The 24,353-nt window shown below is 40.5% G+C and overlaps 1 protein-coding gene across 1 annotated transcript in view; it reads left to right on the forward strand.

Moving 5' to 3' along the window:
• The window catches only part of EFHC2 (EF-hand domain containing 2), a 197,746-nt gene that overhangs the window by 154,268 nt on the left and 19,125 nt on the right, over window positions 1–24,353 (forward strand). Inside the window, exons 13-14 of the mRNA XM_064364565.1 lie at window positions 13,324–13,521; window positions 15,405–15,497. Of these exons, the coding sequence (XP_064220635.1) occupies window positions 13,324–13,521; window positions 15,405–15,497 (291 nt within the window). The remainder of the gene's footprint in view (window positions 1–13,323; window positions 13,522–15,404; window positions 15,498–24,353) is intronic.

Genomic DNA, 24,353 nt, shown 5'->3' on the forward strand with positions numbered 1-24,353 from the left:
TTATACCACAGATAGAATAACTGAAACTCAGAATAGGGAAACTAAGGGCAAAATTCCTCATATTTTATCTGAATGTGATATCATATTTCATCCATTTCTTGGATAATTAGGCATATATAGGTTTAAAATATTTTAGGGCAATTTCAAGTTAATCACGAATAGGATTCTAAATGGAATTCCAGAATCTAAGAGCAAACCAAATACAGTAAGTCCTTACTTATGTTGTTAATCGGTTCTCAGAATCTGTGACTTTAAGTAAATGACATAAAATGAAACCAATTTTCCCTTAGGCTAATTGAGAGAAATGAAAGTTAAGTTCCTACAGCATATTTCTAGTCACAAAAAAATCACTGAACTTCTAAATAAAGACCCAAATACTTATAATATCAGGCCTTGAAATAAATGTGAGCTCTACATACATTTAAGAAAGATGAATAAAAACAAATAAGATAATGATTTACCCAATTTCAGTGACTCAGTAAGTGACAGTGGTCATGGTAGTGATGGGTTAAATCAGTGAATAAATGTTTGCAGAGCGAACGTTGTAAGGAGCATCTTTTCCCACCTTGCAGTTCAAAACCAAAAAAATCACAAGTTGAGCAGGCTTGCTGAACGCTTTTGTCCCATGTCCTTTATCATCATAGACTTTATGAGTTTTTATTTGATCATAATTTGTATTCATTTGTTCATTCATTTTCCAACCCACTTATTCCATTTCAAGGTCATGGGTGGCTAGAGCCTGTCCCAGCAGCTCAGGGCACAAGGTGAGAACCAGCTCTGGACAGGTCACCACCCCATTGCAGGGTGTAGTCACACATCCACACTCGGTCACACTGGGACCATATAGACATGCCACCTCACCTCATGTGCACGGCTTTGGGATGTGAGAGGAAACCAGAGAAAACCCATGCAGACATGGAGAGAAAGTACAAACTTCATGCAGACAGTGGCTCCAGCCTGAAGCCATTTTTTCCCCATCAATATTATAATACAATGATGTTGAAATGAGGTAATGTTATTCAAGAAGCTGCTATATTTAGGCTATATTGCAAAAGACAAGTAGCAATCAATATAAGGTAATAGCAACAATACATGAAAAACTAAAAACACAAAATAAGATGACAGGAGTAAAAAAAGAAAAATCTTCCCCATAAATGTGAACTCCTTGATTGCCCTTGAACGATCACGACACATTCCACCTACTCCAGATTGGCAAAGGGTCCCCTCTCTTTTACTTTCTCATTTAATTCCCATTTGACATATCTGGAATCTCTCTTGGAGATTTATCAGTATATTCTTGAGACGTCTTCTCTTTTCCTTTCCCCTTAGTTGTCCGGGAACCCCAGGGACACTTATTTTGTTTGGGGAGGGCCAGGCCATCACTGCTTTGGCTTCTTGTTACCAGGCTGCTGTGGAAGACAGGTTCTGCCAGGCTGATGGATGGCACCAGGATGACTTTACTGGGCAGAAGGTCATGGGCTGGCTTTTGTTGTTGTTTTAAGTTGAGAGAGACATCAACATTCTATATGCTGAAAGGAAAGGACCAATAAAATCCAAAAGGAAAGGACCAATAGAAGTCAAAGGCACAGATGCCAAGCTGGGCAACTGATGAATCAGTTAATAGCTGAGGATGAAGCAGCAGTTAAGGATGGAATGAAGGCCTAGTTATACAGTTTTCACTCTCCACAATGGATATTTCGAACTTTCTCACTCTTAAGCTCCTAACTTCACCATTTTCCTCCCATTTATAACAAAACCTCATCTCCAGGTTAACAGAGCATATAGAGATCCGGAGATGTAAACCTCCCCTATTCCCCACATCCACAACTTTGCATTCCTTTTTTTTGTCTCAGTAGAAAAGGTATTCTTCCTGCTGTCCAAAGCCAGCTTCCATGATGGTCCTGTCTCCCAGACACTCAACAAGAGACTTGGGGGCCATCCGAGGTCCAGCACATTCAATTCTAGTTTATGTTTCTGAGCTGCAGCCTTTTACTCCATTCTCTTCATCCTAGAATCACTCCTGTGCCTACCTCTGTATTGCTTCCTAAGTGCTCAGGCTTCTAACTCTCTGTTCATACTGCTCTCTTGCTCAGAACCCTTCAAGAGATTCCCTTCAGCAGAAGAAAACCTGGGTATCCTAACATGGCTCACACATACACCTCTCATGATTGGGCCCCACCTGCCAGCTCTCAAATTTATCTCTTGCTTTGTTTTCACTATATTCTAGTCGTTTTATAAACCCTGAACATTGTGGTTCAATTTTTGGCTCCACCACTTACTATTAATAACACTGTGCCCTTGGGCAATCTATGAAAGCTCTCTGGGCCTTAGCTCCTCATCAGTAAAATGGGGACAAAGTTCGTACAAAAGGATTGTCATGAGGGTTAAATGAATCTATGTATGTGAAGCAGATCAATGTTTGACATACACCGAGCTCTTGATAACGTCTGTGCCTGTTATTAACACTTTGTACAGCTCCTCAGATGTATTATACCATCTTCTTGCCTTCTTTTTTTTTTTTTTGAGATAGAGTCTTGCTTCGTCGCCCAGGCTAGAGTGCAGTGGCGCAATCTCGGTTCACGGCAACCTCCGTCTCCTGGGTTGAAGGAATTCTCCTGCTTCAGCCTCCTGAATATCTGGGATTACAGGCGTGCACCATCACACCCAGATAATTTTTTGTATTTTTAGTAGAGATGGGGTTTCACCATGTTGGCTAGGCTGGTCTTAAACTCCTGATCTCAAGTGATCATCCCGCCTCAGCCTTCCAAAGTGCTGGGATTACGGATGTGATCCACTGTGCCCAGCTCTTCCTGCCCCCCTTAAATCTTTGAGGATATGATTCTTTCTCCCATTCCTCTCAGTCTCCTTCCCTTACACAGCTCCCACTTCTCTGGTCGTCAGATTGCCTTTCATCTTCAAGATCTGCTCTGCTATCACCTCTGCTGTGAAGCTTTCCTGGATTTCTCCCTACGTGTATACACTTGTCAGACTGGACGAGGGGTACCTTCTCTGAGCTTTTGGACATATCTTTATTGTAGTACTTTTTCTACTTCATTGACTTGGCTTTCCCTCTAGTCTGTAGTTAATTCTAGGATGCAGATATTGAGGGTCGGGGGTCAAATCTGGTCCATTCCTCTATTATTCGCTGTCACTTGACATAAAGTTAATATTCCATCAGTGTTTATTGAATGAGTGAATGAATGAATGAATGAATGGATTCATGGACAAGGGATATGTGCAGACAGAACACAATAGAAGAAATATTTCTTAACAAATAAGGGGAAGAGGTGTTGAAGTTTATTCGTAATCAAATTATTATTGATTAAAATGAGACATCATTTTTACTTATTGAATTAGGAAGTACTTTTTATGGCCAGGCGTAGTGGTTCATACCTATAATCCCAGCTCTTGGGGAGGCTGAGGCAGGCTGATGGCTTGAGCCTAGGAGTTTGAAACCAGTCTGGGCAAAACAAAAAGCCAACCCCAACTGTACCAAAAAGAAAAAAAAATTGCTGGGTGTGGTGGCACACGCCTGCAGTCCCCAGATACTCACGAGGTTGAGGTGGGAGGATCACTTGATCCCTGGAGGTAGAGGTTGTAGTCAGCTGAGATCGCACCACTCCACTCCAGCCAGAAAAAAAACACCTTTTTTTTTCTTTTACTTCTGTCTCCATGTTTGATGGAAACATTTTTTAAAAGGATATTCCATTGCTGTGGGCTCTTAGGCATTGCTGATGGGAGGGTAAAAGCAACTTAGTACTATGTGTCAAGATCTTTTTAAGTCTTACTTTCTTTTAATTTTTATTTTACTTTTTTTTGAGACACTGTCTCACTCTGTCACCCAAGCTGGAGTACAGTGGTACCATCATAGCTCATTGAAGCCTCAGACTCCTGGACTTAAGCAATCCTCCTGCCTCAACCTCCCAAGTAGCTGAGATTGCAGGCACACACCACAATGCCGAGCTAATTTTTAAAAATGTCTGTAGAGATGGGGTGTTGCTATATTGCCCAGGCAGTCAAATGTTCCTTTGTTTTGCCTCACTAATTGTACTTCTGGAACATCATCCGAAGGGAATAATTGTAAATACACACAAATGTTTATGTATATAGATGCTCATTATGGCATTATTTATATAAAAATTTTTAAAAATGTAATATCCAATAACAGAAGTATGGTGTTACATTTTGGTTTCAGAATAGTCTGTAATAACGTGGAAATGTTGTATTAAGTGAAAAAGATGAAAATATGTTCACACCTATTAAGAAAAAGACAAATGCCTATGCATAGAACAGAGACTGTGGAGAAGTGTACCAGAATGTTTACTTGGTTATATTTGGGTGGTAGGGGTATGTATGGTTTTTCTTTTCTTTTTTCCTTGCTTTTATGTATTATCCAATTTCTGTATAATTGGAAATGCATTACTTTTATAATGGAGTAAAGCATATATATATATATATGTATATGTATATGTATATGTATATATGTATGTATGTATGTATGTATTTTTCTTTGAGACAGGGTCTTGCTCTGTCACCCAGGCTGGCAAGCAGTAGAACAATCATAGCTCACTGCAACTTTGACCTACTTGACTCAAATGATCCTCCCACCTCAGCCTCCCGAGTAGCTGGGATTACAGGCACATGTTGCCACGCCTGGCTAATTTTGTAATTTTTTGGTAGAGATGTGGTCTCATTAGATTGCCCAGGCTGGCCTTGAACGCTTGGCTTCAAGTGACCCTCCCACCTTGGCCTCCTGAGTTGGTAGGATTAAAGGCAAGAAACTCCGTGCCTGGCCCGAATTTTATATTTTAAAGTGTGTGTTCAGAAAGATTTAAGAATCTGATTATATTACTGATAATTATTTGATGTAAGTAAAGCTTGAATTACTAAATTGATTATAAGCACCAATAGGACACAGACCGTGTTTTGTATTTACCCGTTGTATGATCAGTAAATACCTGGGGGTTTATATGGGGGCACCCTTCATCACGTAAGGCCCCCTGATTGTCACAGAGCTCACCATGGTCTTACAGGCCTCTAAACCATCTGGTAACTAAGTGAGAGACAGTTAAAAACAAAAAAAGCAAAACAAGTGGGGTTTGCTTGGAGACAAATAATCCCTGAACATAAAGTGGGTGTTAGCAAAGGCAGTGGTAGAAAACGAAGAACTCTGCTTGTAAATGAAATGAATATTCACTCCTTTCTGCTTACCTTGCAAGTTAAGCACCAGCATTCAGACTTCATTTGCTGTTACCAATTACCAAAAGTGTTGACACAATTTAAAAAACAAAACTAAAAAAAAAAAAACCCACTGTTGCTTTAGCTTGTTTAAATGCATATTGTACCAAATCATGGAAGAATTATAGATGAACGTTTTAAAGGATTTCTAAAATTGTACTTCCATGAAGAATAGACTGTTAACGGTATATAGCAATTACTCTTAACTGCATGAAAATATCTCATTTTGTTTGGCTACACTTAAACAGGCCTGAAGTCGAGTGCACCATGACATGCTCAATTTCAAACTAAATAAATTAAAATTACCATGTACATTCCACTACATGTCAAAACGGGAAAAACCATAGTATTATAGTTGATGTGAAATGAAGATTAGAACAGTAATAAAGAGAAAACATGAAGCTGCTTATATTTACTTGGAATGAGAAAATAGGGTCAGTGATTTTCACTGCCAATGTACTTACTTCTCTTTGAGAAAAATACATCAAAAAATCAATTTACAAGGCAGATTAATTTGGCTGTAATTATTTGTACTGTGAAAATATTATTTAGTTTCAAAAGGATTTATTTAAACCAGGCACAGTGGCTCACACCTGTAACCCCAGCACTTTGGGAGGCCAAAGTGAGAGGATCACTTGAGCCCAGGAGACCAACCTGGGCAACATAGCGAGACCCCATCTTTACAAGAAAGTTTAAAAATTAGCCAACGATGGTGGTGCACACCTGTGGAGCTAGCTACTTGGGAGACTAAGGTAGAATTGCTTGAGCCCAGGAGTTCACGGTTGCAGTGAGCCATGATCACGCCGCTGCACTTCAGCCTGGGTGACAGAGTGAGACCCTGCCTCTTAAAAAATAAAAGGATTTATTATTTATTTCAGGGTTCAGTGTGCTTGCTTGTCATTAAGAACTTGACAGAAATTAGAGGAATTTGAAGCTAAGATGTTAGATGCCATTGCCAATTTAAAATGAGCAAGATAAAGATAGCATATCTTTATATGTAACAGAGAGTGAAAGAGGACATCTAATTCAATTTCTAAAAATTAAGTATTTATTTTAGATCTATCCATTTTATAAAAGAAGGCACACCTGGAGCTTATTTCTTTAGCACTTTAGACTTACCCTTGAATATAACTGTTTAAAACAAGCATGCTATTTTCATTTTATATCCTGCAGATAAATTCTAAGGTTTCAGAGTCATCAAAAGCATTTCACATTTTTCCAAGATAAACTTGCTTAAGAGAAGTAGTGCTTTCAGTTTAATGCAACTTGAAATTATCTCCATTGTGAGATGATGAGAGTAATAAAAATTGCTATCATTTATTGAACATTCATAGTTCCAGGTACTATGCTGAATGCTTTTCATATTTTGCTAACTTAACCCTCATTTTTCATTTATTCATCATACTATTTGTTATCTTACTATATGCCAGGGGCTATTTAAAGTGTCACAGATTCAACAATGAACAAAGTAGATAAAAAACACTACCCTCTGTGGATCTTACACTCCAGTGGGGGTGGGAGGGAAATAAAACAATCTTCAAAATAAGTAATTATATACTAGGTTAGAGTATGATGAATGGCCTGAGGAAAAGAAAGCAGGGAAAGGGTTAAGAAGTGCCAGAGTTGTAGAGGAAGAGGTCACCTGTTATGAAGGTTAGTTAGAGAAGGCCTCACAGAGAAGCTGACATCTAACAAGATAAGATGCCCTACAGGAGGTGAAGGAACAGCCTATGTGACTGTCTTGGGGAAAAACACTCCATTCCAGGTAGAGGGAACAGCCAGTACAAAGGGTCTGAAGTTGAAATGTGCCTAGTGACAGCAGACAAGGGGCCCTATCATGTCAGGCCTTGTAAGCCATCATGAGGCTTTTGAGTTCTACCTTGAGAGAGATGGCAAGCCCTTACAGGGTTTTGAACAGGAAAAGGACATGGTCTGACTTCTGTTTTAACATATTATCCTGGCTCCTATAGGAAAATAAAATTCTATTTCACAAGTGGTCTTGTCTCATTTCACAGATAAGGAACTGAAGTTCAGAGAAGTTGAGTAGTTTACCACTAGTGGGACCGGAATTGTAATACAGGTCAATGTAATTTGAAAGCTCACACTTTTTCCACTGAACCACACTGCCTCCTGGTTGAAAACAAGTTTGTGATCTCGGCTGGAGTAGATAGTTTTTTGATAATCTGCAGTGACCCCCTGTTTTCTCCTTTTCTGTGGAATTCTTTGGCCTCTCTTGTGAGGCCACCATGTTGCATAACTCTGGAGGAAACCACTTATATGCCACAAGTCTATAAGTGCGCTCTCTGGAGGTGGGCAGTGCAAAGCCAAAGTGGCCATACATAGTGGACTTGTTCTCCAGTGAAGTTGAAGAGCTTTGTACGTGGCATTAAACTCTGGTTAGGCCTGTAGCAAAATCTATTGGGTCTAACATTTGTATTGGACTCCCTTTGATATATTTTCCCATCTCTCCTTCCTCTGACACATATTCTACCAGCTATCTCTACCACCCTCTACTCTCTGGCAATGCTGTAGTCCAGCAGTATGACATGCTGGGATATAAGTGACAATACAGCAAGAGTTTCTGTTTTGTATGGGCAGCTTAGGCCCACAAGTGTAAGAGAAAGCCTGAGGGAGTGTAGGATATGAGCAGGTGTGCACAGCTTCTGATTACAGGAAGCAAAACACATTTTATTTGATGAATATCAAATTGAAGGTAATGAGAAAGGGTTCTACCTAATTGTCGCCAAAACTGCTACTCGGTTTAATTTAGCCTCAACTAGATTTTGTTGTATGCCGTAGGGTCTGAAGGCTTAGGCTCTTGAGCCCTTGTTTATGCTAAAACTAATTTTTGTTTAGTTTATTTGAAAGACATTGCTTAGACTTTAATGATTCAATAAGTAAGAAAATACCCTGAGATTCAGAGCTTTAAAAGGAAGTTGTGTTTCACCATTTCACTGGATGACTTTAATGGAATTATGTCTTATAAAGCCGTTTAGCATTTTATGTTTCAGAATTCCACATAGAATTCTGAATACCCTAGAGCATCTTGGCATTTTTTTTTAAGTCTTATGACTTTAGTTACAAAAGCCAAGAGAAAATCATGGCAGTATCCCTTATAAGATTAACTAAATAATACTGTGATATTATAGTATTATACTGTATAAAATATTAGTGCCAGGAATGTAGTGCAATGTTGGCTAAAGGCAAAGGTAACTTGCTATCTAAATCTTCAAGATTACTTATAATAATCACAGAACACAAGAGCAATACAATTACAACTGCCTTTAAAGATGCATTTTTAGCCGGGCACAGTGGCACGTGCCTGAAGTCCCAGCTACTCGGGAGGCTGAGGTGGGAGGATTGCTTGAGCCCAGGAGTTCTGGGCTGTAGTGCGCTACCGCACTAAGTTCGATATCAATATGGTGACCTCCCGGGAGCGGGGGACAACCAGGTTGCTTAAGGAGAGGTGAACTGGCCCAGGTCGGAAACGGAGCAGGTCAAAACTCCCGTGCTGAGCAGTAGTGGGATCACGCCTGTGAATAGCCACTGCACTCCAGTCTGGGCAACATAGCAAGATCCCGTCTCTTAATTAAATAAAAATATACATTTTTATTTCCCTTAAATGATTGGTCAAGAAGTACTGAGATCAGAGATTGCTATCAGATCTTATTGCAAGTTCAGTATGAAGTTTTAGGTGAGGAAGGGCTATGCTTGATGGAAGTTGGATCTATGTTTTTGTGGCTGCTGCTAAGCAAAAACAGAGGATGCAGAAAGCAGTTTGACAGTGCCTTAATAGGTTAAACAGAATTACCTGTGACCCAGGAGTTTCACTCCTTGGTATATGTACCCCAAAGAATTAAAAACAGGTGTTTAAACAAAAACTTGTACACAGATGTTCATAGTAGCACTATTCGCAATAGCCAAAAGGTAGAAGCAACCCACATGTCCCTGTATGTATGAATGGATAAACAAAGATGGCACATTCATACAATGAACAATGGTATGATAGTACAATGAATAAGAATTCAGCTGCAAAAAAGAACGAAGTCTTGATACATGCTACAACATGGATTAACCTTGAAAATGTGCTAAGTGAGACAACTCAATCACAAAAGACTACATACTATATGATTCCATTTATATAAAATATCCAGAATCTGGCAAATCTGTAGAGATAGCAGATTAGTGGTTGCTGGGTAGGGAGGAGGGTTGGGAAGGAGGGAGGAACGACGAGTGGTTGCTTAATGGGTATGGGGTTTTTTTGGGGTGATGGAAATGTTTCAGAACTAGATAGAAGTGGTGGTTGCACAACACTGTGAATATACTAAATGTCACAAATAGCAAATTTTATGCTATGTGTATTTTACCAAAATTTAAAAAATGGAATGTGTGACTTTTGAAATGATTTTTAATTCTTTGTGAATCCTACTGAAGTTTAACAGGGTGGGGGTGAGTCCTGAAAAACACGCATGTGGCAAATGTGGGGCAGAGTGGCGGCAGCCATCTGAGGTCTGCAAGGTGAGGCTCGTACATCCCGATTGAGATCCCTGGTGCAGGAACCTGACTCATGTGGGCGCAGCAGCCACAGAGGCAGCCGCTCCAGGAGCCCCTGAGGCCTTGCAGGGCTGTTGGCAGTTTCAAGTATAGCGCAGCTTGTTTGAAACTCTCATGTAAAGCCATGTAAAACTGTGGAATACTGAGCCGTTTAAAACCCAAGCATACAGAAACCCAGCAGACATAAATTTTAACTGCAGTGAAGCCAGGATAATTTCAGTTTATCCTATGAAAAGGAAAATAAACTTTTATGTTCTGGTGGTGCTATACTAAGTTTAGTGAAAGGTGTATGGAAAGTTTCTAGTTGTTGCTGCACATGTTCTTTTTCCTTGTCCTTGGGAGCATGCCACTTTCTCTTCTTCACACCATACTCTGCTCTCAGAAAGAAATGCTTTCTGATGGTTTTCTTGTTTCATTTAGACAATGAAAATAATATTTGATTATTACAAAAATTCAGAAAAAATGGAAATATGGTTTTTTTTTTTAAAGACATCTCAGCCATCAGGGACTATTGATGTTTTGGCATGCATCCTTCTGGTCTTCTTTCTATGATGATATGTGCACCTGTATTTTGATTTTTCACTGGGATCATACTACATTTATCAACATAGCATGGACATCTATCATACCAATAAATATCAATCAATGTCATACTTTTTTTTTTTTTAGGGATGGGGTCTTGCTCTGTCACTCATGCTGGAGTGCAGTGGTATGATCATAGCTCACTACAGCCTCAAACTCCTAACTTCAAATTATCCTCCTGCCTCAGCTTCCCAAGTAGCTAGGATTATAGGTGCATGCCACCATGCCCAGTTAATGTTTTTGTATGTTTGTTTTGGTAGAGATGGGTTCTCACTATGTTGCCCAGGCTGGAGTACAGTGGCATGGTCATAGCTCACTGCAGCCTCAAACTGCTGGGTGGAAGCAGTCCTCCTACCTCAGCCTCGTAGACATCATATCTTTTTTTTTTTTTAGCTTTTAGATTTATTCTTCCATAATCTTCTTTTTAATTTTTTTAATTTATTTATTTATTTATTTATTTATTTATTTATTGAGGCAGAGTCTTGCTCTGTCACCCAGGCTGGGGTGCAGTGGCGTGATCTCAGCTACCACAATTTCTGCTGTCTGGGTTCAAGTGATTCTCATGCCTCAGCCTCCCCAGTAGCTGGGATTACAGGTGTGTGTCTCCACACCCAGTTAATTTTTGTATTTTTACTACAGATAGGCTTTCACCATGTTGGCTGGGCTGGTCTTAAACTCCTGACCTCAGGTGATCCGCCCGTCTCGGCCTCCAAAAGTGCTGGGATTATGGGCATGAGCCACCACGCCCGGCCCTAAACACCATATTGTTAGTGATGGTGCAGTGTTCCATTTTACACACATGGCATGAGTGATTATTTCTTGACCAGTGTTGTAAAGGAGGTAGGGGCTTTCCTTGGAGTGGCTCTTTTGTGGTTACTTAGCCCTCTGTCAGAGATGGTTGGTGACTCAGGTTTTCTGAAATTATTTTCTCTTACTTTTTTATGATGGTTAGTGATAGCCCTCAAAGCAGAGGTGATGGCCAATAAAGGCCATAGAGGTCCATAAAAAATCAGTTTAAACCCCACTGCCTTCAAGGAGATTTCCTGACTGAGCCCCACTCTATCAATTGTCCCCACCTTTCGTGTCCCAGCAGAAGAGGGAAAGAGTAGTATATACAAGCATGGGCTTTAGAACAAGACTACATGGGTTCACATTCTGGCTTTTGTGACATTAGGCAAGTTACTTAACATTTCTGTGCCTCAGTTCACATCTGTACAGTGGGGATAATAGTAGCACTGTCTCCTAGGCCAGATGCCAGAAGTTCCTGCTAGCACAGGACCTGGCACACAGTTAGTACTCAACAAATGGCAGAGGTTGTTATTACTGTTACTCCGTTTATTTAAGTGGCCCAACCAGTTTGTGGCTTTGAAAGATCATCTATATGCCTGGACAGTGCAAATAAATAACAGACTCTGAAAAGTTCTAATTCCAGAGAGCCTTTTACAAGTGCTTTCCATACAGCCAGTCTCCTGTCAATATTACTAATTGATTGTCTGACCTGATTTGCTGAAATTCTGGGATCAGCTTGGTGGGATTTTGCATTCATTTACCATTAAAATAAAAAAGTAAAACCAAATTAAAACAAAACAACCCAGAAAACTTGAGAAGTAGATGTAGATGAAATGAATTTCCTTTAGATAGGTCAACATCATTGCTGTGGGCTTTCCTAGACTCTATGGATATTCTTGACTAGGAGAATCTAGAATTATTAAATGATAATGTCCAGAAATACCTAAAAAAACTGAAAGCATTTATTCTGAAAGACCTCTTTATACCAGAAGGCCAAATACAATTTTATATTCCCTTGTTTATTCGGGATTCTTGGGAACTGAATTATTTCCAGTAAATAAATTTTCTAGACAGTGGAAGCTTATTCCTGTAACCACCATAATATTTTGCATTTTAATCATTTTGATCTAATGCTTTCTAATGTATGCTGCATAGTTTATGGCTTTCATACAGAGTTACATTGAAAACAATTCAGCCAATTTGTTAGGCCTTGAGTCGTCATCATCGATACGTTGTTGTTTAGTTTTTTTTTTAGCTCTGCCTAATAATCTCAGTATCATTTGCCTTCTAAAGACGCAGACAGCTGTATGCTTACATAGGTCTTTTACCTTTTCATTTTTTTCTATTATTTTTTTCTCACTGCCAGGGTATGTCCATTTTTACTTTTTATTACAGAAATGTGCATGATTGCTTTCCTCATCCCAAAATACCTTTCTAATTTATTAACTTACAAATTTCATGCCCCAGGAAACCAGAAACCCAAGTCTGTTACTATTTTGTGTAAGGAAGATTAATAGGCATTGAATAAACTCATGTACTTCGTGACAGGTTTTTTGACAATTCAAGGCCTTTAAAAATATATTTCCTGCTGGGCACGGTAGCTCATGCCTGTAATCCCGGCACTTTAAGAGGCCAAGGCGGGTGGATAATGAGGTCAGGAGTTCAAGACCAGCATGGCTAAAATGGTGAAACCCTGTCTCTACTGAAAAAATACAAATATTAGCCAAGTGTGGCTGTTGGGGCCCATAATCCCAGCTACTTGGGAGGTTGAGGCAGAGAATTGCTTGAACCCGGGAGGCGGAGGTTGCGATGAGCCGAGATTGCACCGTTGCACTTGATCCTGGGCAACAGAGTGAGGCTCTGTCTCAAAAAATATATATATACTTCCTGGTTACAGGCTGTTATTTGGTAGGTATTTGACTCTGGGCAAAATGCCATTTTATTTATAAGCTACAGTGCCTATGATTTTCCATTCTGGCATTGGTGCCTTCCTGCTGCTCCCAAACTAAATAGAGAAATGAAGTTTTAAAAAATCACCTGTCCTCTGTGCATTTGGTAAAAGTTTTGTAAAATGGGATTTGGATCTTTTAAATAGAAGGAGAGGTAAAATACTGTATTCTTAGATATCAGTCCATAAATGTTTCTCCATTTTCATTACAGAGACATAGTGATGACTTGCACTCATGGAAACCTCTCAGAGCAAGAGTTTGTAACCATTGCACGTCACTACCGTGTGCCTGAGGAAACATGTCCAGATGGGGATTTCTTACTTGCACTGGCGCAGAAAAAGTTCAAGAAAAATTTTTTTGATAATTTTGACCGTATCATTTATGCCTGTGGGTATGAAGATCGAGAAAAGTAAGCTTTTGTTTTATTGATTCTAATCATTTACATTTCTGTGAACCTGAGTAATGAAGGAATTTCTATCTTATCAAAAAGAAAATTGATGTGTCTCATCATACTCCACTATTTAGCAAAGCCACCTTAAATCGTTTCTGCAGAAGTATTTGGGTACAGATATTTCTCAGTAATGGTGAGCTTTCTTTTTTTTTTAGGGGTGTGTGTGTGTGATGGTGTCTCGCTCTGTCCCCCAGGCTGCTAGAGTGCAGTGGCACAATCTTAGCTCACTGCAACCTCTGCCTCCTGGGTTCAAGAGATTCTCCTGTCTCAGCCTCCTGAGTAGCTGGGACTACAGGCATGCACTGCCACGCCCAGCTAATTTTTGTGTTTTTAATAGAGACGGGGTTTCACCATGTTGGCCAGGCTGGTCTTGTTGATGGAATAGAGGAGGCCCTGTATCTTTGAAAGAATAGGCTGCTTTCTTGCATGTTCTTTTCATTTGCTTCTAGAAGCTTTCAATTGAAGCATAGTAAATCAAAATATTAGAAGGGTTAATTTTGAGATGTCGTCTTTTTGCATTATTTTAGTACTGATTGGGATTTATAAATGTAACTTTTATAATAAACAGAAAATGGAATGAAGTTCAGCATAAGCTATTTCTTATACATTGGCTGTGAGTGTGTTGAGCTTCATTAAGTCATTGTTATATACAACTGGATGCAAACATCTTAATATGTTTTTATGTATTCATCTTATAGACCTGATACAGTGGGGAGAAATATGCATTTACTGATTTTATCTGGAATTAGAAAAATCTTAGTTCTTGCTCTGGCTTCTAGCCCTATTGCTGCACACCACTGCCATCTCTTCCTGGTGACCACTTTCCTTATCCCCAAACTTGAAATCTGCACTCAAGTGGCCAACTGCATACCCTGAATATCTGTGACGGTCCCATAGTTTATCTTAAACATGTTTTTTATTAATCCATAATATATCCTCTTTGAGTTTTTATAAAGATGGTATTTTTCCTTGACTCTGTAAGCCTCCCCAAGCTTTCTAGAAGATGTGTGGCCTGAGTTTTGCGTGGTCCTAGCCCTACCTTCCACCTTGGTGGTGCTGCTTCCCCAGAGTGAGAAGTATGACACTGCTTCATTCAAGGAACACTTCTTGGAAACAGTGGGGCTGCTTGACCGTATAGCCTGAGGTTCTCTCAGTTCCAACAAGCTTTGATTCTAGATGTAAACATTCTCATTGCAAAGAAGAGAGCCAACTTTCTTTCCTGTTGATTCTAATGTTGCCCAATGCCTGGAAAAGCATTGGCTGAGTGAGAACATTGGACAAGCATTTCTGTGCCCTCAGAAGACTGGAAAAAATGACTGTTGGGCTGCTCTAGAGAAAACTACTTGCATCTGAAAAAATTGAAGTGAATATTGAGACCCCAGCTGGGGCTTCCAGGTTATAAGGTTTAGGTCCAAGGAAAAGAACAGAAAAACACCCTCAAGTCATATCATACTTGAGTTGGAGGCTCTAGATGCCTGTCAAATTAAGAGATGTTTTCAAATATCAGAACCATTTTTGACTAGTGGTCAAGAATGCAGATCAATTACTTAGAGCAACACTTGTGGCTGCAGCCTTAATAGGCTGTACTGTCACCAACCAAGAATCTGCATCTTGATGGAAAAGCCTTTGTAAGGACGGAATCTGGTGACCTCTGAAATAGAAAAAGCTGATGAAATGCAATATGACTGTTCTTCCTTGTTGTGAATTCCAGTACCAATTTTCATACTTCCATGTGTATATTCTTAGGACACGTCACAAATGTATTTTCTTTCCTGTAGTATGTAATTGTTACTAAAGGGATACAAGGTATATAAAACCTCATTTACTTTGTTTTGACGCAGAAAAAATGTATTACCCACCAAAGACGTTAAAAGGCTGTGCAAATCCTTCAGATTACCTTTGACTGGTGATCTTCTAGAATCCTTATTGTCAAGGTAAGTTAGAATTCCACTGTTGATAGGGCTTGTCCTGCATACTTTTATTTGGGGCACTATTTTTGGTTTTACATCTCCCTTTAATTACCCTTGATTTACCCTTGACTGTTTTGATTATATTATTGGTGGCCTACCTCCATTTAAAGTGTTACAGAAGGAAAAGTTTGTCATGATTTTGAATGTTAGAGAGCCTATTACAAATTATTTTTTTATATTTTTAACATGAATACACACTTATATATTCACAGATTCCTGTTTACATCTAGACAAAATGAAATACACAACTTCATTGGTTAGGAGGGCATTAAATGTAAAATTTAGGGCAGGATTTTCAAAGCAGCAGTTCCTGATAGCTATAGACATGCAGTAAGAGAACCTAGGGTTATTAGCATGGGACTCTGTCCTGATAGAGCACCAGATGTAAAACATAGAGATTATGATGCCATAAAAGGAGAGCATGGTGAACTGCTTTCTAAAATACATCAGTTCTACTGTTGAACCTGACTTTTGATTTCCTGGCATGTCCCTCTCAGCCACCTAGACTCTGGTCATTTCTTATGCTTCCTATAGCATCACTCACTCTAGCTCCTCCTCTGACTTATATATCTTGATAATTCTGACATTTTTGGCTGTGTTCTAGGCATCATGATCATTGCTTTGGGTATATTATCTCATTTACTTTTTGAGAACAGCTTGGTGAGGTCAGAACTGTTATCTTTCCTATCTTATACATAAGGATGCTGAGGTTTAGAGAAATGAGGTATTTTGCCCAAAGTCACATAGTGCCAAAGAAGAAGAGCTGTGACTTGAATCGTGAACCTTTCAAATGCACATCCCCTGCTTCTAATCATTTTGAATTACTGTCTACAAATAGCCAGTAGATTAGGATGTCTTGACAGTTCTACCCCCTCCTTACTGCCTGCGTCTACTCTCCTCTCCATTTCCACTATCATCATTCTTGTTCTGACCCACATTGCTTCTTGAATACTGCAGTGCCACCACATTGGTCTTTCATCCACCAGTCTCTAAATGTTTAAATTCATCTTTATATATAGCAGCCAAGTACCTTCTAAGAGCAAAAATGTATGTCATCATATTGCACTTTTACTCACAAACCTTCTGTGGTGTCTCTTTGCTCTCTAAGGAAGGACCAGCTCTTTAACTTTGAATTAAGCTCCTTCTCCATAGTGGGGCTTAGGGTTGACAGTTGGAACATTATCCTCAAACGGGCTGACATGGAGAGTCCTTGTTTGAGGCAAAAGGAGAAACCAAAGGAACAGATAAAGCCAAATTCTATGTCAGGGAACTAGGGTCCAAGGTGTCAAGAGGGAAACCCAGAAGAGTGCAAATCCAGTTGGATGTGTGTGTGCATTGGATTGACCTGGAATAATTTTCTAGACTATCAACTCTATTTGTTTTGTTTTGATTTTGTTTTTGTTTAGCTCTATTTGCCTTTATTTGCTAGCAGCAGTGTGAGGGATCCTGGCATAAAGGAAATGAGATTAAGTAGGCAGGCCTTGGACCCAGAGTTCTTCACAGTTATTATCGCCCTACCCCCAAAACTCCCCTTCCTGTTGCCAGTAGTCCTCCCACATCTGCCATTTAGCATTTCACACATATACCTCCTGCCTTTCCATCTTTTTTTTTTTTTGTCTTTTTTCTAGCTGTTTCTTCAGTAGGCAGTAGCTCCCCATGGTTTTCACTTGCCGAAAGCTTGCTCTTCCTTCAAGACCTATTTCAAGTGGCACCATATCCATGAAGCTCCGTTGTATTTGTTTGGCTGGTAATCAGAGTGATTATCTCCTCCTAAGAATTCTCACAGCACCATTTATGTGTCTTTTTATCTCTTACCTTGTAATAATGAGTTGTGACTTGACCTTTAATTCATTCAGATGCAGACACTGCTTCTGTTTGATTTACCACCTATAAATAACCAATGGGTTGTCACATCCTGACAGTGTTACCCTCCCCCCACCATCTCTTAAATTCTTTGAGTCCACTTATTAGCTGTGTGATCTTGTGCAAGGGTTTTGACCTGCCTGAACCTCAGATTCCTTACCTCTAGAATGAGATAACTGTACCTATTTCCTAGTGGTTCTGAGGATTAATTGAGATAACATACATAAAGTACCTAGCACAGTACCTGGTACAAAGAATTGATTGAGGACTAGGAGAGAAATTTAAGTCAGAGACCACAGACCATACACTCTGATTTAGAAATAAACTGGAAGAAACCCGTGTCTTTCTATGTAGAGGAAGCCATGTTTTTCAACAATTGGATACAAATGCCTTTTGCACATTAAGCTGTCTTCTAGTCAGGAAGCTGTGGATGTTTATTAGATTATCTTTTGATGGCCTTGAGGATGAGTTGTCCTGGAAAGTCCAGTAATGTGGGAGCCTGGCCTCTGGAGGACCTACATGTTTCTTATCCAGTGCTGAGGCCACCAAGTCATCATCCTCTCATTCTCTCAGCAGACTGTTTTGTCTTTGCCTTTACGATTTGACATTAAATGCAAAAAGATTGTTTCACAACTTGCTTCGAAGTCGTCTCAGTCTCTGAACACATCTGTCTCCAAGCCCAGCTTAGCTTTGAGGAGGTCATCCCTCTCAGCTGCTAAGCAGACCATGTTCAGTCTAACTTTGCCTCTAATTGTGCAGTGACCCTTCTCCACACTCAGGGGAAACTTCAGACTAATCAGATTAGAAAATGTCTCATTCCCATTCCCCTCTCCCTCCAATATGCCCTGCCATGATTTGGGTCACATGCTTGGTGTTTTGCATCATCTCTGCAGATTCCTTTCAAAGACTGCCCTAATTCCTAATGGGCCCATCAGCCTGCAGCTTACATTTATATTCTGCATTCTTATTGTTCCCCACAGACTCCACAGGGCTTTACAGAGCCCTGACCAGAGTCTCTTTCTGCACAGCCCTCCTTATGGCACGCTAAGCCAGAGCCCCCTCTGACGTCTGCAGTCTCCCATGGGAGTCAGGCATAGAGCTTGTTGATTTTGTTCAATGCACGCTCTTGCCCAGGAGTAGTTTTACCTGCCTTGGGATGGATCTGGGCAGCTGTTGAGCAGCCATGTAACCCTGCTGTGTGAATTCAGATCAGAAGATGAAAAAACAATATGGCTCAAGGGTTGGATGCTTTCTTTCACCCAGTGATTGTTACCCATGTATTTCTCCTAACCCCATATTTTGGTACCAGGATTTTCCTTCTACTCCATTCTCATTTTTCTTATAATTAAGCTTGGTCTTTTCTTTATTATGTTAGCATAACTCAAACTGGATTCAGGACTTCAAAATCTTTTCGTATCTGGTTCAGCCCTTCAGCCCCTGTCAGTTTGTTCTGTGGGAGCTGGTCCTTAAGTACCAAGCAAATTCATTTCATTAATGCACAGAGCATCAGACTTAAATGTTCTATAGAGTGGTAGCGATTATCCATTAATAATATTAGTGACACTTTGTATTGATGTAGTGCTAAGGGCCTTAGAATATTTTGTAAATTTTTGAGCATATTAAAAGATATATTTTAATTGACAGTAGGCATTATTCCTCATTTCATAAGTGTAAACTCCGAGGTATGAGGAGAGTCTCTCACTGAAAGACTGTGCTTCAGGCCAAGATGAGCCTCTAATGGAAGTAGAACTACAACTCCCTAAGATACTCTAAACCTTCGCCTCTATCTGAGCTTCTGGGGGTGGGGACTAGACCTCGTTCATTTTTGCAGCCTCAAAGACTTGTCCTGTGCTAATGCACTGGGCGTGGGGGAGAAAAACATGGGCTTGGTGTTCACCAGAGCTGCTCCTGCCTCTGCAGGTCAACTCTGCTGCTTCCTGGCCATGCGATCCTTGGGCATTTACTCAACCCCTTTGAGCCTTCATTTGGGTATTAATCTTCCTCTGAACTAATAAGCAAGAAATTCTGATTCTTAGACCATAAGAGGTAGAGGGAATTCTGAAATCATTCCATTCTATATTTTTTGTGGAACAGGGAAGGAAGGAGGCAGCCTTCTCCCCTAATTGTGGCCTTCTGAATCGAGACTTGGAAAGACTAGAGATTCAAGTGCAACTCTTTCCCCAGCAGCTCTGTCCTGAGCTAGACTTTTATAGCTGGCTTTGGGTTCCATGGAATGCCTTAGAACGGGCCTCCCAAGAGAGCTGGTGCCTCATCCAGAAATATCAGTTAAAATGGAAAAAGTTAACAGCGCTTTAAAATCATCTCATTATAGTTTACCCAGCCCTGCCCCCTGCCCCACTCCCAGAGGCAGGATTAAGGCTCTTGTGATTTCACCCAAAAATACCTGGCAGTGAGGCTGAAGGGCGACGGCTGAGCCATGTGGCAGCTATTGTGGCAGAGTGTTTGGTGTACTGATGAAGTTTTCAGAGAGAAGCCCCTTCTCTCTCTCTCTCTCTCTCTCTCTCTCTCTCTCTCTCTCTCTGTCTCTCCCTTTTTCCTCCTTCGTGTACTGTGTCACTCTCTCTGTCTCTTTCTGAGACCCACCGACCCACCCACATGCTTTCTACCTTTTCAAATATAAGGAGGTTTCTAGTTGAAGAGATTTTTCTTTTAAATCCCAAACTATGTGGACATACAGAGTATCAACTCTATGTACAGCCCTAAACTGGCAGCTGTGACCCACCTCACCAAAGAGATCTGTGCTGGAGTCAGAATTGGAATTTAGCGGCATGACTATTTAGAGATAACCAGAGTTACTTGTTGGCAACTTGACGCAGGGGCCCCAAGCTCCACTTCTTCTCAAGTGTCTGGCCTTGAAGACTTTTACCAGGTGTTTCAGGATGCACCCCTGGGTTTGCTAGGTAATGAACTGAAACCAAACACAACTGAGTCAGAAATGGATCTTCACTGTCTTCTCTCCCTTCCAGACCGTTCCCCTAAATGATGAGGTGATCTTTGCAATAGAGAAGCAGGCTCCTCTTCAGCAAAATACAGCTGCCACTGAGCCTTTTACCTCTACCAAGGGTGGAAATGGAGCAGCTCAGGATTATTCCCCATAGCAAGGAGATGGATAGCTTCTGTGGTTTTCAAGCCATTCATCATTTTGGGGAGGGGGGAATGTGAAAATCAGTCAAATGTCACATCAGACTTGGTTCTAAGAACTCCCACCTAGCAAGGCATGAGGAAGCATGCTCAACGGGTCGTATTATCTAGAAAGGAACCAGAGGAATTGCCTTTCCTCCCCCTTCTTCCACAAACAAGTCTCTGAGTTTGTGTTGTGAAGAAAATGGTGGATTCCCTAGTATCAAAGGGAAAGAAGAATTTATGGAGGTTTTAGGAAAACACTTTAGCACTGTGAGCTAGGACTTGAAAGTAAGAAGGCTGACTTTTTAACAAGCGTAGAAACACTTAAAAGCCAGAATTAGTGCTGCCCTTTAGGGCAGTCACCCTGGAAGGCTGTGCACTGATTCCAACAATGTGGCCATAGAAAGTTCTTCTTTGGAATTGCCTTCAAAGCCTTTTGAAAAGAATTTCCTCCAGAGTGGCCAATCTTTGTCCTTTGACCATGGATCAGAGTTTTAACAAGAGCCAATGTTGTCTGGGGGGGAGTGAAGCAAGGGGACTCAGGTGGAGAAGTAGGAGCACATTTTTTATGGAAAGCACAGCATGGCCATGACATAAGGAAATTTATCTTCTATACCATTCATAGGCTTCTCCAGGTTATTTTGAAAGGATGCCTAGGATTTGGCAAATGATGCTTCTAGCCATGAGACAGAGGGAGGTCCCCATGATGGGTGACTTGGGGAGATAACCTTCAAGGGTAACCATAGTCACTGGCTGATTGATTTGTTCTCACTCCCATAATATTCAGACCTTTCTCTGTCTCTGAGCTGCCTCCCCTGCCTCCTCTTCCTCCTCTGACCTATACTATTGTTAGGACTGGAGATCTTCTTTGTGTCTTGATTCTTTGCTTCCAACTTCATCTAACAAGCGTGGTGGATATTAGAGTACATTTTATAATAGCAGATGATGGCATGAAAAATCTCTCTACGTCAGTGGCCCAGGAGGCTACGGGCAGAATTTTGGAGCAGGGAGGAAGACTGAGAGACTCATTCCTCCTGAACACACTCCTGACTAGTAGTGCTTCTTTCTTTCCACATCTGACTTTTACATGTTTACTACCTGGAAAATCATCTCTCAGAGTCTCTTATCTGCTTTTTACACTCCTTAAAATTTTAGTTGTATCAAACTGACATATGCTGATAGTCAAAAATCATCAAATCATTCTAAAAAGCTTATTTCAACAACAGCACCCTCTGGCCACATCCTTCTCTGCGCTCCCCTACCCCGACCCATTCACCAGAAGCAGCCACGTTCAGCACTTCTAGCTGCTTCTGCTATTTGAAATAGCATGTACATACTGAGTGCACTGCACATGATATCATAATTGATCATTTCCAGATACTGCCTTCTAACTTACTGTTATAGTGACTGAAAATTTAGCTTAATATTGATTTCCATTGCTGTTTATTCTTTTGGAATGCTCTTAGCATCTTCTCTTTATTCCTGGTATTCTGGAAGTTCATGATGGGGAAGAGAGAGACAGAGAGAGACAGAATGTGTGTGTGTTTGTGTGTGTGACTGTGTGTGTAGCTATATATAGATTCGTTGTGCTTAGCACCCTATAGGCTCTTCTAGTTTGGAGTCACTGTACTTTGGTTTTGAGAAATTTTCTACTAATTATTTAATAATTTCCTATTATGAGAACTCCTATTGCTAAGATTTTAAGGCCAGGTGTGGTGGCTCACACCTGTAATCCCAGCACTTTGGGTGGCCGAGGCAGGAAGATCACTTGAGCTCAGGAGTACTCGGCCAGCCTGGGCAACATAGTGAGACCCCATCTCTACAAAAAAAATAAAAATATTAGCCAGGCATGGTGGTGCATGGTTGTAGTCTCAGCTACTCAGGAGGCTGAGGCTGGAGGATCACTTGAGCCTAGGAGATTGAGGCTGCAGTAAACTGTAATCACGCCACTGCACTCCAGCCTGGGCAACAGGGCAAGACCCTGTCTCAAAAATAAATAAATAATTAATACAAAGATTTTAGATCTCTTGAATTTGGATATTTTCTCTCCCAGATTTTCTTTTTCATTATGATGTATTGACTAAGGGATTTCCCCAAGTTTATATTCCAGCCCTTCTACTATATCTTTTTACTACTATCATATTAACATTTTAAATTCCAAGAGCATGTTTTTCATCCAGATATTTTTTTCTTGTAGTCTTCTGTTCTTTTTTTCAGGAATATAATATATGCTCATATCTCACATCTTTCCCTCTGTTCCCTGAATTGCCTTTGGTTCCTTTTTCTTGTCTGTTGCTGTTCTGGCTTCTGTCTTTAATGTTGGATGCTTTGGTCAGGGGAAGGGGTTTGTTGATTAGTGGATTCCACTGCCCAGTCAACTCCTAAGCCTTCATTTTATTAGAGATTCCACAGAAGCTAGAATCTGGACATTTCTCTGGAACCATTCAGAGTATGGGGAGAAGAATCCCATCTTCTCCTGCTAAGGTAGGAGGGAGGGTGGGATGGGGGAAAGGGAGAGTTTAAGCATGGTCACTGGTATTCTTGCAATAGAAAAGGGGAAGGAAGGCTCCTGACAGCTTCTTGTCCTCTGCACTCCATTATGCCTCCTCTCTCCAAACTGGAGCTTCTTTCATTGAATTTCTCTGGAGAACAAACCTCTGCTCTCTATAGGGAGGAGCACAGTGTGGAGTAAGATATTTGGTGGTTCAGTTGCTCTTGCTTTCTTCAGGCTTTCCAACAATGCTCGTTTTCAGTGCCACCCCATATTCCTGCCTTTATTGGCACCTGGAGTCTGCAGTCACTCAGTCTCTGATATTTTGTGGGCCAAATTGACTGGACTCTGAGTGCCTTCCCTCCACTGACATGAACATTTTGGGTTCAGCTTCTCTTCCTCAGCTCTGCCAAGTTAGTTACCAATCCTCTGTTTACTTTTCATCTTGAAAAAAGTTTGAAGTCTCTTCTCTACCATTGTCTTTTTTCCAATTCTCTTTGTCATTGTGGATTATAACCTATTTTTATTCTTTTTTGGTCATTTTGGTAGGATTTGGGGGAAAAGGGAGAGAAATATTTGTGATTGATTCATCGTGATTTACTGCAACTCTGTCTACTTCCCAAGAGCAAAGAATTCTTCCAAGAAACATGAGCTAGTTTTATTCCCTTTAATTGAAATAGTCTTTGTTCTTTTCTCCCTTGTGCCTCTTGGGGGGATTCCCACATACACTAAGATCCTCTAAGACAGGACTGAAAAGAAAAACTTGGGAGTATTTTACCACATTACTGCAACTCTTCCTTTAGGCCTGGCTCTGGGATTTTGGAAAGATAAACTCATTCAAACATTTTTTCTCAAAAAACATTTAGACATTATTTCTGAGTTGTGTATACTTTTACTCAGTGGATCTTCCCGAATATCATTTGATTCCTAAATATCCTGCTCAAATGTCCCCCTAAATGGATAAATGGTCTGTTTTGAGTCTGACATATCATGAACTGGGCAGGAAGGAAGACTGGGTGTTATGAGGTAACAGGTAAATATCAGAGTTAGTGGTAACAAAGTCTAAAAATAGGACTTCCTGTGGTAACTTCCAGAAATTTTCCAGTAAGTTCCAGTGCCATCATCTAGGGCAAATAGAAATTCAGGCATAGGGACTCAGATAAGAGCAACTTCAGGAGGACCTTTCTAAGGAAGCAACATTGGAAACGGGACTTTCCAGACAAAGGGACCAGAAGTGCAAATGCCTCGCATTTCTGCCAGCAATCTTGGCATGATCAGGGAACCAGAAGAAGGCTAGTTAGTATACCTGACACATTGTAAAC

Source organism: Aotus nancymaae, unplaced genomic scaffold, assembly GCF_030222135.1.
Source record: "Aotus nancymaae isolate 86718 unplaced genomic scaffold, 86718_ANA_hifiasm-v0.15.2.pri h1tg000058l, whole genome shotgun sequence".
Taxonomy (NCBI): Eukaryota; Metazoa; Chordata; class Mammalia; order Primates; family Aotidae; genus Aotus; species Aotus nancymaae.